The 16,081-nt window shown below is 45.0% G+C and overlaps 1 protein-coding gene across 1 annotated transcript in view; it reads left to right on the forward strand.

Annotated features, from left to right (window-relative positions):
* PAMR1 (peptidase domain containing associated with muscle regeneration 1) overlaps window positions 1-16,081 on the forward strand; it is a 77,799-nt gene that overhangs the window by 44,173 nt on the left and 17,545 nt on the right. The window contains exons 5-6 of the mRNA XM_027562665.1: window positions 2,725-2,942; window positions 5,484-5,591. Of these exons, the coding sequence (XP_027418466.1) occupies window positions 2,725-2,942; window positions 5,484-5,591 (326 nt within the window). The remainder of the gene's footprint in view (window positions 1-2,724; window positions 2,943-5,483; window positions 5,592-16,081) is intronic.

A 16,081-nucleotide genomic window follows, 5' to 3' on the forward strand; every position in this document is an offset into this window, starting at 1 on the left:
AGGTTCAGTAAATGAACTTTCCTAGAGGAAGTTCAAGAAGCAAGTGAGAGGCTACACCATTCTGCTGAATGGGCTCCAGGCTGGATCTTTTAGTGTGATAAGGACAGTTTTGGATGCCACAGGCTAATTTTTCAGCAACTCAGGGACCAGGACAAATGGTCCCCTGGGACAAATGTCCCAGGACAAAAGCTCTCCAGAGGCCTCTGGAGAGCTTCTCCAAGACCCAGGATGAAAAGAAATCAGCTCCCCCTCCCCAACTCCACCAACCAAAAATCCAAAATGTTGGAGGGGTTGAGAAGTGCATCACCTGCCTAGGAAAGGGTCCTAGGAAGGCACAGAAGTATATAGGTTTCTTCCCTGCAAACCTGGACCTGCTGGCCAGGGGTAATTATAAGGACGGAAATACTCTGCAGCCTAGTGTCCAGCCCCAAAGCTGGTCGTCATCCCTGGTGTTCCCTTTTCCATCGCCTACCACAGCCAGGTCACCAGAGAATCTATTTACTCAGCTGTAAAATAATCTCATCTGTCCACTGTCTCTACTGCCAAAATTCTACTTTGAACTGCCACCAACTCTTACCTGGATCCTCTTGTGGCCTAATTGGCTTCCCTGCCTCCACTTTTGCTGGCTCTGCCATCTCCTCTCTTCAGAGTGGCTGGAGTGATCCTTTAAAATCCTCTCTCAAATTGTCATTCTGTTGGTGAAACCTTCCAGTGGTTTCTCTCAAGCTTGGAATAAAATTCAAACTCCTCACCATACAAAACGTCTCCTGCTGTCCTCTCTGACCTTCCTTCACACCATTCTCCCAGGTATGCACTGCCTGGCAGTGTAGCATCCCTGCCTCCTTTCATTTCCTCAGAGATGCTCATGACTACCTCAGGGCCTTTGTACTTACAGATTTCTCCTGCCTGGACCACTCTTCCCCATGACCTGCACATGGCTGGCTCCATTTCATCAGTTAAGTGTCTACCCTTGACCATGTATGTAGAAAGCTTATCCTCCCAGTCACTCTCAGTGCTCTTACCTGCTCTGTTTTTCTTAGGACTTAACACTCTCTGGAATCCCCTTGTTTTCTGGTTTCCTTGCTTATTTTCTGTCCCTCAAATCAGAACTCATGAGGGCAGGCACTGTGTCTACTAGGGAAGTTGCCGTACTTTCAGCACCTGGAACAGCGCCTGTCACAGTGCAGACCTGCCATAGATGCATTGAATAAGGAACACATGAGTGAATGTAAATGCAGGTTGCAGTGTCTCGTGTTTCAGTTTCAGAAAAAGCTGTGATCTCGGTTTGGTGGTGGCCTTGCCCCCCCCACCCCCGCCACATCCCTTCCCCCTTTTCAAATTAAGACACCAAAGCCCAGAGAAGCAAGGGATTGCTCAAGGCCGGCAGTGAGCTGGTGTGGCCAGATCCTTAAAACTATAGCAAGTTGCACACATTATGATGAGTAGGACTTACACTCCCGTACAAAAGGTTTTGTGATAAAAATTTCTGAAAAATAAACACTAGCCATACTCAGTGATCATTCCTTTTTTAAATAAGATCTTTAAGATCATTTACAATATCCTGATTGTTCTCTAATTCTGGCACATGGAGTTTTTGCCCAAGGTGATAGAAGTGGCACTGGTCTGAACTTTTCAGGTGGCAGTTCTGAGTTCTCTGTCTATTCCCACTTCTCCAGAACGTGAGGAAGAAGATACAGATGTACATTTTGTGAACTTGATAACTCAGGCATTCCCTTGGAATCTTCTGAAAAGTTATCTTTTCCTCTCTTGCCTTGGTGTGTATCTGCCTCTTTTCTTACCTCTCGGAAATGAGAGCTTAGGGTTTTATCTTCTGCGTTTTTGATCCATTGCATCCCAATATTTCCAAACCCAAGATCCCTTTGAGGTAATCAAAGATATGTCTCTTTCAATTCTGAAATTTTGATATGATGCTACTCTTTCTACTCTTTGGGGCAAGAGTTATTGTTACCAAGAGGATAATTATCTTCTGATCCTTCCATCAGACAGAAGAGTATGCATGCAGAGAGTTTTTTCCTTTACTTGGTCTTTAAGATAACATATACTCTATCACTCTCCAATTGTAAAATTGAAGTATCCATTTTATCACCTACTCAACAACATTTGTTTATTGTCTCTACATGCTAGGCACTGCATTAGGCACTAAGCAAACATTGATGGAGTAAGACAGATGCCACACCCTGCCCTTAAGGAATTTGCAGTCTAGGGGAGCTAGGGGAGCAGACAGGCATGCATGTGTGCACACACACACTCACAAAGTCAAGGAGATAAATATGAGAAAGTAAAATGTCTATACACATTATGACGAAAACAAGGGCTCTCCTTTAGAAAGAGTTGTCAGGGAAGCCTCTTTAAGGAGAGAATATTTTAGCTGAGCTCTGAGTTTAGGAAGGAACCAGCCATGCAGCCTGGGAGGAGCAGTGCCCCTAAACGGGGAGCTGGTGTGTGCAGAGGTTCTCGGAATGGACTGTGCTGCCCCCTGCACCTGGCATGCGTCCACACACGTGCCCACAGTACACCTGCCCACACACATGGAAAGAAATGCAGCTGCTCGCAAGTCCTCCAGGGCCACGGTTCTCTCAGATCAGGGCATAGCTCCTCTCTTCCGGAGGTCTACTTATCATCTGGCCTTGAACTTGCCCAGGGCGGGTGGAAGGATTCTTCAGGGCCTCACCTGTCTCCTGTTCTCACCCTCTCCTCCTCCAGGATTGTCATGTTGAGCCTGGAGTTTGATTACATGTGCCAATATGACTATGTTGAGGTCCGTGACGGGGACAGCAGCGACAGCCAGATCATCAAGCGTTTCTGTGGCAATGAGCGGCCAGCTCCCATCCGAAGCACGGGCTCCTCACTCCACATCCTCTTCCACTCAGATGGCTCCAAGAACTTCGATGGCTTCCATGCCATCTTTGAGGAGATCACAGGTAAAGGCCAGAGAGAGAAAGGCCAAATTTTATTTTATTTTAGAATTTATTTTTTGGCCATGCCCCACGGCATGTGGGATCTTAGTTCCCCGACCAGGGATTGAATCCACACCCCCTGCAGTGGAAACACGGATTCATAACCACTGGACCTCCAGAGAAGTTCCCAAATGTCACTTTTTATGGCTGCGCTCTAGATAAACATTCCTTTCTGTGTATCCCACTCCTTCCTGCCCAGCCTTGTTAAAACCCCACCCTCTGGGTTCTCAGAAATGACCTGCACATTGAGAAGGTAGAGAGAAATGGCAAGGGGTGTTTCAGAAACACTCACCAGAACCAGAACTAGGAATTCTTACTTCTCCTTCTCCTGTAAAGCTGCTGTGGTACAGATAGATCAGGTCACTTGTCTATGGTTGCACAGCTCTAGAGGTGGAACTAGGAATCTGCACAGTTTGGCTCTGGAGCTCCTGTTAGGGGCTCTCATGGTTAAGAGAGTTAGCTTTGGTCCCTGGCAGGTTAAACGGTATGGCTTAGACAAGTTCTACTGTTCTGGGCCTGAGTTTCCTAATCAGTGAATAAGGGCGTGACCCTAGATCCTGCTCCGTTAAGGAGTCTCTGGGAGACAGAACAGATGAAGAGCTGAGCAATGTCTGGTGCAGAGGAAACCCTCAGTAGCCGCCCTGCCCCAGGCGTGCCCTGAGCCTCCTTTGTCATCTTTCAAATAATTGTTCCAAGTCTGACACTACCCAGGAAATGCCACTCGCTTTATGAGGAACTCTGCGTCTGACTTCACCTCCTGTCCTGTCAAATGAGGAAGTAGCATTTGGCCAAAATGAACAACGGGCTCAGTGCTAAGGAATCACCCCAGATCTTTTTTACTCCTTGGAGATGGGATTGCATCAGGTTTTACAAAATAAACTCCAGCTTGAAATATTTATTTTTTGAAACAAATAACTGAATTTAAGAAATTGCAATGGCCTTTTGACCATTCAAGCTCCCTTATGGAAGGTCTGATACAGATATCTCAGGAAGGGAGGTGGGCGGAGGTGGAATCAGCCTTTCTTTAGCCTCACCCATTCAGCAAAACCAGCAGACACCTCACCCTCTCCACGTGGTCCCCCTGAGAACGTTCTGCCAGGGCCTCCGGCGGTTGCTCCTATGAGCTGTGTGCTGACTTCCTCCCAGGACGTGTGTCTCCTATGCAGACTTGCAGGGCCTGGGAGCTCTAGAGGCTTTTGCTGCTATGCTGTGGTCAGCCTGCGGCTCAGTCCTTGCCCCTCGGTGCCGCCCTGCCAGTCAAGGCTGAGATCTGTCTGGGGGTGTTCATGGCAGTCAGAAGTTGGGGGCAGAGGCGGCTCACCAGCTTGCGACCCTGTGTCTGAGGGAAGGGTCAGGAGGGTCTCTTCCTCACTCTCCCCTGGAGGACTCTGGTCTGTGTGATCTTCCTGTTCCTCAGGCACCTGGTGTGACCCACCTGCAGTCTTTATTTCCTGCCTAAAGCCCCCTTCCCATTCCTGCACGTCATGTCCCATCCCCGGAGGCCCTGTCAGATTTCTCCTGCCCTGTTAAGCCTTTTCCCTTCTTCCAATGAGCTGTGGCTTTGCCCTTTTCTGAATGTCTTCTAGCACTTTCTCTCTTTTCTGACACTCACTGAATCAAACTTCAGGTTATAGTCACTGCCGACTCTTCTTCACAAAGCTTTGTCCTGATGAGCAGGCTCTCCTGTTCGTCTTTGTATCTCACCAGCGCCTTCCACCGAGCCAGCGCTCGATTCAGGCTTGTTGCACTTGGCCTAGCCATGTATTTCTACACCAGGGTAAATGAAGGTGGGGTTAGTGGGAAACAAGCAGACTAGTGTTTCCCAAAGTGTTCTCTGTAGAAAAATGGTCCCCAGGACACTCTGTGAAATGCAGTCTCTCAGATCAAATAAGCCTGTGAAAGGTAGAATGTTATGTGCATTCTTAGAAATTCACAATGCACATTAGAACGTGGAATGTGCTGAGAAGTTCTGCAGTGCGGAAACCTGGTGAATTATCATTTAACCCCAGTAGCATTTCCCCACCGTATCTGAGACCATTAACTCTCAACACATCAAGGGACTACTGTTTACAGAATGCATGTTTGGAAATTCTTGAGTACCCTTTCACCAGTGTCATGAAGTCGTCTTCCGGTTCCTTTCCCCCAGTACCCCGGATGCTGCGCTTCCTTGAATAAAAGATGATGTGTTAGCCAAGCCTGCTCTCTCCCCATAGGAGCCCCCATGGGAGGGGTGAAGCTTGCTTCTGCTTTAATTATGTGCTGCACTCGTGTGTGTTGTCCTAGACTAGAGGTGTCTGGAGCAGACTTCCAGGGCTTGGAAAACATCAAATAACATCAGCAGCATTTGATTAGTGAGTAGCTGTTTTAGGCAATCTTGAAACAGTGTTAACATGATTTCAATAAAAGGACTTTAAAAGACAAGTGAGAGGCTGTGATCAGGACTCCAGGCTTGAATGAAGGGCTCACGCACAGGGGCACTGAGAGCAATTGCCTTCTCTCTTACAGCGTGTTCCTCGTCCCCTTGTTTCCACGATGGCACTTGCCTCCTTGACAGCACCGGATCTTACAAGTGTGCCTGCCTGGCGGGCTACACCGGGAAGCACTGTGAAAATCGTGAGTTTGCCTGCAGAGTGGGAGTGAAGGCGTCACGTGGGGCTGGCATGGAGAGGGTCTGGGGAGTGTTGTTCCCTGGTGTCTACATGGTCTGTCCAAGATAACAGGTAACATGGACTCTCCCATTGAGTGAATCTCAAGAGGGTTGGGATCCCTCTGGGTCAGAATGTCTGGAACCACCCCAGTTTGCCCTCACCTGCTGCAAATACCGCTTAGAAATATCTTATCTTAGAAAGATATGCCTTCAGTGGCCTCAAATAGCATCCAGTGCTCAAACACACTGAGAAAGAGTTAACAGTAGAAAGCTACCATCATACACGCTCCTGAGGCCCGGAGTCTGAACTCCCTCTCCATCCCACTGTCTGAATTTTGGAGACATGCTCCAGGGCACCATTCACTGTGTTTCTGTGCAGTCTGAAGCCCTGCATTGAGGATGGTAAAGATATAGGATAACTATGAGCCCCAGATTCCCGGGGACAGTTTACGCATTTTGTCTATGTCTAGTTATTAATAGCATACTCTTTCATACTCAAGTGTCCTGAGTGGATGACAAAGTACAGTCATCATCTTATGATGATCTGACCAGGTTACATGAGTCACAGGCAAAGCAACATTTTATTGACAGACTACTAAGCACTGAGGTCTATGGGAATGCAGGAGAAAGCATGTCTTACTGTTCTCTGAAGGACCTTATCCCGACTTGTGAGCTCAGCTCTGTGCTTCTCTGGTAATTCTTGAGCAGGTCTGAGAGGCGATGGGGCTGTGAGGGTGGTATAGCCCAGAGGAGTCATAGAGGAAAGAAGTCTACCAGCCATGGCAGTCCACATATCATTCTCTAGGATGGTTCCCTTTCTGCCCTTGCCACTCGAGTCCTCACCGCCTCCTGCCTGAGCCATATCCTGGCTGTCCCATTGGGTCACCCACACTTTCTTGCAGACAGAAGTCAAACAAATGACTTACTCCAAAGCAGGTAGGAGTTTCCCATTCATGCTTTTGAAAGGCAGAACGTGACTCTTGTGTGCTATTGGACTCAAACTTTTGCCAGAGGAGAGAAACTAGAACATGTATCTGATATGGCAAATCCTTATCTGATAATGGTGTCTGATATGGCATTGCCCTTGGGAAGGGTACACACAGGCCAATGCATATGGCAGCGTCAGGCAGCACCCAGCCCAGTGGGGTGGTGCCCAGGACTGTGCCATTGGCAGAGAGGAACATAAACACTATGACCAGAAATCAACTATCAAGGGTCTTTGGTAATCAAGAGCCTGTCTGTGCATGACAAGTGGTCCTAACGGAAGTTTGAGACCTAAAACTGGTATCCCACGCCGCAGCTGTCACATGGATGAAATGAGCAGAAGAACAGGAGGAGTCAGCGTTTGGGGAAAAGCAAAGGAGGGCAGCTAATGACCTAGGGAGGGTTCCCCCTAAGCAGATCCTGACGTGGGAACGTGTGTACAGATGACATGTCAAGGACACGTCCTCCAGGAGAAGCTGGTGAGGGAGTGGGGAGGCTGGACCGGAAGGGAAGGAAGCCAAGCAAAGGCGTGATTTCGGGCAAAATCCCAGCCCGAGTGTTAACAGGCAGTGGAATCTGGAATGGAATGCACATCTCAGAGTGTGTCCTGGCTTTAACGCAAGACAGCTGGGCTTTCCTATCCCAAGTGCAATTGGCGATTGGCTAAGGACTGCCTTGGGCAAGTAGGACGTGCTTACCTTTCTGTGCATGTGCCAGGGTGGTTCCAGTAACACTCGAGCAGTGGAGTTGGTTGGTGCAGGCCACTGGAAGTAAAACAGTACATTGGGTGGGGGAGGGGACGTAAGGGGCATCCAAGGACAGAGCCCCAGCAGCCTCTGCTGCTGTCATTTCTGACTGGCATGCTCAGGTTACTCTGGGGTCATTCTAGATATAAGAGACCTGGTGTGACAACGTTCTATAAAGTTCACGCATTTTCGGTTAATTTCGTGACTTTTCCTTGCAAACAGTGCATGAAGCCAGTGTCGGGAGTGTGTCCTTGAGTGTACATTTCATTCTACTTAACACACCCGTTGCTTTGGGCGTCTCAGCTGACCTAAGTGTGATTATGCCGGATTCTTAGAAAATTATGTTCTGCTTTGTGGTTCTTGTCTCGTTCAAGTTCTCTGTGAGGCGTACAAGGTGGAGAAAAGAAGTGTTGCTTTCCCTTTGTTTCAGGAATTTGTAGATGGAGTGATTGTGGAGTCTTGATAATGACCAATCATGAGTGCTACCCTTTAGATGCAGAGGGGTACCAAGAAGGAAGCCCTAAATTCTTGACAAATTAACTTTACCATATTAGGGCTTTGATTAACAAAGGCAAAATTGGAGAAAAGTAAAACATTACCATATTAGTCAAAATACCTGTAAGAAGCTGAGTCAAATTGGGGAAGGAAAGTGGAGCAGAGGGAAGGAAATTGGTCCAAAAGTTTTGACTAGAATATTTATGAGTAGCTTTTGAGTGAAAAACGGACTTCTAGGCATTATTACTCTATCCAGAAAAAAAACCAGAACAAAACAAATAAACATGATGAAAAAGAATGTAAACGACGTCATTATGAGCTGAGTCATAACTTGATTCATGAACTGTCTCAAATCCCTTTTGGTCTCAAGTCATTTTTGGTTTCAAAACATCAGCGTAGATGGACAAGAGAATTCTTTCTAGCTACTTTTCAAAACGTTGTTCAAAAACCATAATTCTCTTAGTACCCTGTAGTTGAGATTGGGGGAAGATACTGGTGGTAGATATCTGATAAGCCATTTGCTGGCAGCAACGTGGGGGTGGTGGTTTAATCCCTAAGTCATGTCTGACTCCTGTGACACCATGGACTGTAACCCACTAGGCTTCTCTGTCTGTGGGATTTCCCAGGCAAGAATACTGGAGTGGGTAGTGATTTCCTTCTCCAGGGGATCTTCCTGACCTAGGGATCAAACCCACGTCTCCTGCAGTGCACCGAGTTTTTGTTTTTTTTTTCACCACTGAGCCACCAGGAAAGCCTTGGGGGACCAAATGTTTGATAATTTTCCATAAGATTTAGGTCTGTTTTTCCATTTTAGGATATTCACCATGAATTCCAACTAACTCAATAAGGGAATCATCACAATTGTAACAGTTTACCTTGTAATTTCTGAACAAACTTTAACCATTTTTCCAGAAAAAAACAAAAAGAAAAAAAAAAAAACTTTATCATAGGTATATCAAAAAGCTGAAAATACCTCCCTGGAGGAAATTCTTTCAAAATTAATAAGAAACTGAAGCATTCTAGGATACTCTAAATTCTAAAATGCCCATATTGGACTAGGCATATGTTTTTAAAAAATGACTTTTAAAGCAGCAAAACAAATATTAATGAGAATTCCGTCTTTTGTTTATGTAGCACCAAATCTGACAAGGGGAAATCATTTCATGGATGATGCGTTAATGTGCTACTCTCCTAAAGGTTTTGTGGGAAGGTAGATGATCCTTTAAGCAAATGAAGGATTTGAAGTACAGGGCTTAAGACACTAAATTGGTCGAATTCAAGACCAGAGGCCAGAATTCCACACTTCCCACCCTGTTTACAATCTCTCAGACACCGTTCTCACCACCTGGCTTGGTGAGACTACAGATGATGGATTGATTAGCTCTGGTTAGCATCCTGTCTTATCAAGTCCTCTCAGAGGACTTCTCTTCCCAGGTAAGACCCACCTGTCTCTCTTCTCTAGAAAGTCCCAATTAACTGTCTCTTGATATGAGTTATTCTCTTTATTTTCCTTGTGTGTGTTTATGTCCGTGAGTGGGAATAGAATTGAAACAGATTTTCTGCTTAATTACAGAAGAAATATAGACTTGTAAAAATAATCAAACAGTACAGAGGTGTATAAAATAAAAAGAACATTATTTTCCTTGAACAATCCTGGTTGCCAGGGTTAGCAACTTGATGAGGATCCTTCTAAACCTTTTTCTAAGGCGTGCAAACCTAGGCGGTCTATATGTCATTACTTGAAACCAGTGGTTCTCATCTAGGGGTGATTTTGTCCCAGATTTTTGATCTGGGGCAGGACCAGGGGACTTTTGGAAACTGGAAACTTTTTTGGTTGTTGTAACAGCAGGAGGGGAGGCTTCCCCTGGCATTTGGTGGGTAGAGGCCAGAGATGCTGCAAAACCCCCCAAGACACACAGGACAGCCCCACAACAAAGAGCTGTCTGGCCAACAGGTCAGTAGTGCCAAGACTGAGAAACCTGGTTTCAAGCAAAAGTGAATTTAAAGCATGCATACAATTTTTCAACTTTTTGCCTTCAGTGTTCATATCATAGACATTTTCCCAGGTCAATCCATGTTGGTCTCCCTCTTGGGAGAAAAAAATGATTGCTGAGGACTCCATTATATGAATGTCTATCCAATCATATAATCATTCCATCGCTTAAGATGGACTTAATGTCATTTTTAATATTCTCACTATTATGAAAAAGGCTGAGATGAATAGCCTCACATGTTTCTTTGTTCACATGCAAAGGTATTTTGTAAAAAAATTCCTAGATGTCGAACTGTTAGTCCAAAGGTTACCCGTATTTAAACTTTGGAGAGCTGTTGCCAAAGTGGTCACCAAAAGTCACTTTACCAGCTTACGAGACAAGCCATTATAAACACCAGTCCTCAAAAGAAGAATTAGAACATGCATGTCAGCAGCTCAGTCTATGCTTGTCAAGTTGGAAATGGATTTATTTTCAAAGGAATTCTTTGAGTCTGAGGGGAGATGTTTTGTTCAGATTTTGTGGGGTAGTAGATAAACAACCTGAAGAAGAAAATGGCAACCCACTCCAGTATTCTTGCCTGGGAAATCCCATCAACAGAGGAGCCTGGCAGGCTACAGTCCATGGGGTCACGAAAAGACTTGGGCACGACTTCACGACTAAACGAGCAAGCAAGATGAACAAGAAGATACAATCAACACAGGTTTTCCCGTTGGGTTCCTGAGAGGGTGCAAGAGCCCTGAGGGCAGTCTTCACTGATTGCAACTCCACCTTCTCCTCAAGTTGTTTTCCAGGGAAGAACCACCTCCTCCTGCTCCCAGATGACCTCCTTTGAGAACAAAACAGGGGAGTGGCCCCTCCTGAGCTCTGGGGCCAAGCTAACCTCCTGCCAGCACCCTCTGCAACCCCAGCCTCCCTGGGCCACCATGTAGGAAACTGGGGCCCCTTTTTTTTCCTCTGAAGTTTCCTGTTTCTTTGGATGGAACAGAAGGACAAAGTAAGTTCTTGAGTAAAGGGTCGGAGTCTTGTTTTGAAAGTAGAGAGTGAGGGGTTCACTGCCCGCTCCACTTTCCATGTCGTCTTTGTTCCTCTGGCCCAGTTGACGGTGCCGAGGTCTCCCCCCTGCATCCTAATGAAGGGCGATGAAACGGGCTAAATCTTGGGGCACAATGCTCACCCTGCGGGCTCAGACGCGCCTTTGAACAACACAAATCGGCTTCCACCAATTAAAGACAAATGGTGTCTCTGGATTCATTGGGGTTCTGGGGCATCAGGAGGTTTCCCACTAGCCTGTCCCGAGGACTGGGAAGAAAACAGCCTTGGATAAGAGGCACACTTTATATTTTAGCTTCAAAGGGCCAACCCGTGTTTCTCATCAAAATAAGTGACTGGGAACTTTGGGGTTTTCCGGGAGACCTTAATAGTGATGAATGTGCTGAGAACCCTTGTGGGTCACAGTCACCTCTCCCATCACAGGTAAATAATGGGCTGCAGGCTTGCTGGGATTAATGCGTATTTGTTCTAAGATCTCTTAGGGGAGACATTGTAAAAATGGAATTTTGTACTGGCTTCTTTAGAGTTCAAAAGCTCTGTTTCATCCTTAACATGTAGAAGACGGGTAAGAATGCCTTTGTCCACACTGGGATGACACAACCTAGGGTGGAGAGCTTGGACTCTGGTCAGAAAGACTTTGGTTTGGTTCTAAATCTGCGATTTACCAGCCTGGTAAGTCTTAAGCAAGTAATTTACCTCCTAGGAGTCTCAGTCTCCCCACTTATAAATTCTAGGAAAATCTTATCAAGTTCTTCTCAGGGGTGATGGCAGGGAGGGAATGAGATGATCCATTTAAGATACTTGTGTATTGATACAGATAGTGATAGAATTATACTGAATTTAATAGAAGAAGTTATTCTTATGACTACTTCTGGGCCCTGTAGCCATTTAAAAGTTTGGCAGAAAGCAGGGATGTTCTAAGGGGTTAGGGCATCAGCACTCGTTTCTATAAACTAGATGATCATGACAAACCTTTCTCAGACTCTCAAGGTTTAAGAAAATTCTCCCAAGAGTTTCTGAGTTTTTTCTGTGAACTGTTCCTCCTGAATCATTGCCAGATGCTGAGGACTGCTACCATTACATCTGCATCCAGGCAAGAAAGATTGGGTTTTAAAGGACAGGTAGATACTGCCAATGCCATTGTCGTAAAGAAACCCTGGATCCCAGGAGTAGACACGCACAGTGGCACTATGGATGGGGAGTCTCTGTAGCCAGAACAGCCAGAATAGGGGGCTGTTGGAGATGAAACATGGAGTAATAGCAGGGGGAACTGCATTGGGAAACTCTGGGACAGGTTGCCCCAAGCATCATGTTACTTGGTCAGCCTCCTTATTCCTCATGGTTCTTTTTTAATGGTCACTCATTAACATGAAGTGGACTCTATGTCTGTCCCCTGTGGTTATACAGGAGACCAAGTGTCCAGAGCATCCCTTGCATATTAAATTAGAGCAACAGGGCAGAAAAGAGAATTCACGGTCTGGCTGGAGAGGACATGAGAGGTATAAGGATAACTTCATAAAAAAACAGTTCCTGGGGATCCACTGTTATTACCCACCAGCACTCAGTAACCCAGAGCCTTTGGAGATGGAAGGAGCCCTGGGAGGATGCTTAGCTAGTAGTCTGCTTCCTTCTTACACTTCCTATACTGGAGCCTCCCATCTGCTGTCTCTCTGTAACATGGAGATGAATCTCTGCCACCCCTCTTAGCATGTTTGGAGGGATGCTGTCTCATTTGGATTTAGATCTGGAAATCCAAAGTGGTCACTGAACACAGTAGAAGCTGCCCTTTCATAACTATCTAATATTTGCTTGCTTTTATAATTCAGGGAGAAAATTTCCTTATCATTTCAATTTGTTGGATAAATCTGAGTCTACATAGACCAAATGACATGTTATCCTTAACTCTGCTGGGCTCCATGAATCTGTGGCCTTTTAATCAAGGCATTGCCTCTTCTCACTCAGAGTAAGATGATTAGGATTGGTATATATGGGGTGCATTTTGCTGGTCAGCAATTGTTTTAGTGATGGATGGCGTTCTAGCCAAATAGTAAGAGGACAGATCAAGCCTCATAAACAGCTCTTCAGCCTGACTGACTCTGAGAGCTTGGGATGGAGTGCCCATCAGTGTGGGATGGGCCAAGTCTACCACTGTTTTACTAAGACACTGCTTCCACTTGCCTGCTCCTTGTGGGGACCCTCTTGGCTTTTGCTTTGGCAGACAAGGTCCCTGAGGCAGGACTTCATGCAGGGGTAGGATTTATTTTGGTTTTGGGTTAAGAAGTAACCCGTCAGAGCTGGGATGGACTATATGCCCATGGAGGGAAGTGGTGGGAAGATAAGAAGAGTAGAAGAACTTGAGAGCAAAGCCAAATTACCTTCTGATGGAAGCAACTTACCTGCTATCGCAGACCCCGAGACCAACTCCAGCCACTTGACAGAGGTTACAGTGTTCCCATTTTCCTTAAAAACTTCTGCCTTGTGGGGCATTCATCACCTGTCCCTCACCCTGCTTCAGAAGATGAAAGCTTCTTTTCTGCAAAACACAAGGCATGTTTATTGATATCCAAGTATTAAAAATGACAATGGTAGTTATTCTGTGCATTCTCAATATAGACCAGACTCAGTGCTCTGTGTGACACTGTCTCATTTAATTGTCACGACATCCCCCTGGGGTAGGTACTGTGATCCTCCCCACTTTGCAGACTCATCCAACCAGACATTTTTGAGTGTCTGTTAGTTGAGTGTCTGTTACCTTACCAGGCACTGGTAAGGTAAGGCAGGGCTCTTTGGTGTATTTTCCTGCTTCATTTGGCAGAACTGTACAGCAGTTCCAATTTTAGCCCTTTTCTGGCACACAGGAGAGTGGTCATGCCATGCGTTTCTCGGATACTACTTCTTCTAGAAAGGTGTTTGGTAATGATGGTGATGATGAGAGTTACTAAGTGGGCAGGATCTCAGGACTCGAATGTCCTCTGAAGCTCAGGACTCCTCTGCAAGGTCATCCTCTCTATCCCCAAGGCTAAACGGAATTTCCTTGTTTGGACTATTTTCACCGTGAGCATACTTCACGTTTGAAAAGTTGACGATGAATGCCGCTGGGGGACATTTCCCCTAGTAGTTTAGGGTTATTACCTACCCGCCTGGAGCTGACTCAGAAACACTCTGAAATTCGAGGGAGCCCTCAGAAGACCTACTGAGCACATCCACCAGGTAGAAGATGACTAAATTTCTGTAGTTACGTAAGCTACCCATCGACTCTACCAAATGAGGATGTTGATTTTGAACAAAAGCAAAGTAACCAGGACTTTCTGAGGATTTTTTGAAGCGGACCCGTCTCTTAGGCACAGGGAGTTTCAGCTGTCTAATGAAATAGGCCATCTAAACACCAGAAAAGTGGTATCCGAAAGACACAGTGTACCAGGAGCCAAGGACAATACTGATTAAGATCAAGTAGCTAATTGAAAGCCTCAGCCTCCAAATTGCTGCCAGATGAACAAATAGCAGTGTGTGCAGTCCAAGTATAATTTCACATGGGCACTGTCTCATTCACAACCTTGGAAGGCTGGAAAACATCAGGGGGGCAGAGTTCCATCAGCTGGACAGGGATAAAAAGGGTTTTCAGTGGAGGGGTTATATCACCAGTTGGTGTCATTGTTCCTGGTTGGGGAAGACGTTTTGGAGGTAAAAGATGTTGGATCCAGAGGCACCAGACTCAGATAAAAACTGAACAGGAAGAAGTGCGAAAGGGATTCAAGCCTATCCAAAGGCTGTCTCTGGGTGTTGGTCTCATATTAAGTTAGGTTTCCAGGATGAACGAAGTCCCAGTAAGAAAGTTAATGCTTTATATATAAATAATATATGTATTTTAGAAAACTTATAAATTTTTGCCCAACTAAAAAATTTCTGACATTTTGATTCCACTTGTTTGACTTAGTATGAATAGAATGCTAGATTTCTAATTAAAAAAACAGATATGCAATAAGCAACAAAGGTTTCCTGTATAGCACAGGGAACTATAGCAATATCTTGTAATAATCTCTAATGGAAAATAATTTAAAAATAATATATTGTATATGTATAACTGAATTACCTTACTGTGCACCTGAAACATTGTAAGTCAACTATACTTCAATAAAATATACATATTAAGGAAAAAAAAGAAAGTTAATGCATTTTCCAAATAGAACTGAAATTATCACAAATTGTTCCTTTGAATTTGGTGATAAGTGAGAACGGGTGGATAGCAGAGTATCTGAAGAGTTGAGGCTAATACCCCAGTTCACACTGCCAGCTGGATAATGGAGTCCTGAATGTTGTTGACTTTGGATCTGTGTCTGGAACTCTCAAGATACTCTTATAGCTCTAATAGTTCCTGTTAAAGAGACAGAGTGGTCCCCTTAGTGTTTTGCTCAGGTGACTCTCTCATTACCCTAAATGTATCATTAATATAAAATTTGAGGAAAAAAATGTATGACTTTTTAGGTGCAGTTTTGTAAAAGACATCAAACCATTTTTGTAAGCAATCAGCTTGCCAGGTGTTGCTAGTGGTAAAGAATCTGCTTGCCAATGCAGGAGATGCAAGAGACGCGGGTTCTATCCCTAGGTTGGGAAGATCTCCTGGAAGACGAAAATGGCAAACCACTCTAGTATTCTTGCCTGGAGAATCCCATGCACAGAGGAGCCTGAAGCACTATAGTCCATGGGGCTGTGAAGTGTCAGACACAACTGAGCGACTGAACACACACACACAGGGTATAAATAATAATTAAAGTAAGAGAGTTTAGAAGTGGGACAAGAACAGAGAAGGAGGACTCTATATGGGATGAGAGAGTAAGTTCAACGTTTGCATCAGATGAAATGATCAGCCTCAGAAAGTCTGCGATTCTGAGTTTCTTGGCAGCAAAGGCAAAAAAGAGAAAGGCCTTCGCTGGTATAGCTCTCATTGTATATTAACGGAAAGCAAATACAAGTTCATTTGCAGATGCAAATATTGTTTGTGTTATTTTTAATCCCTAATTCTTTCCTCTTCTTATCTAAAGGTGGGTGCTGGAGAAGTGTTTTTCACTTCAACTTTGTAAATAACAGAAATTTAACCTTTTTTATACCAAACGTGTAAAAACTGGGTTCTTCCACCTTCCTGGGAAAAACAAAAGGTAGCTAGACTTTATTATGCTAACACTATTACTG

Source organism: Bos indicus x Bos taurus, chromosome 15 (genome assembly GCF_003369695.1).
Source record: "Bos indicus x Bos taurus breed Angus x Brahman F1 hybrid chromosome 15, Bos_hybrid_MaternalHap_v2.0, whole genome shotgun sequence".
NCBI lineage: Eukaryota > Metazoa > Chordata > Mammalia > Artiodactyla > Bovidae > Bos > Bos indicus x Bos taurus.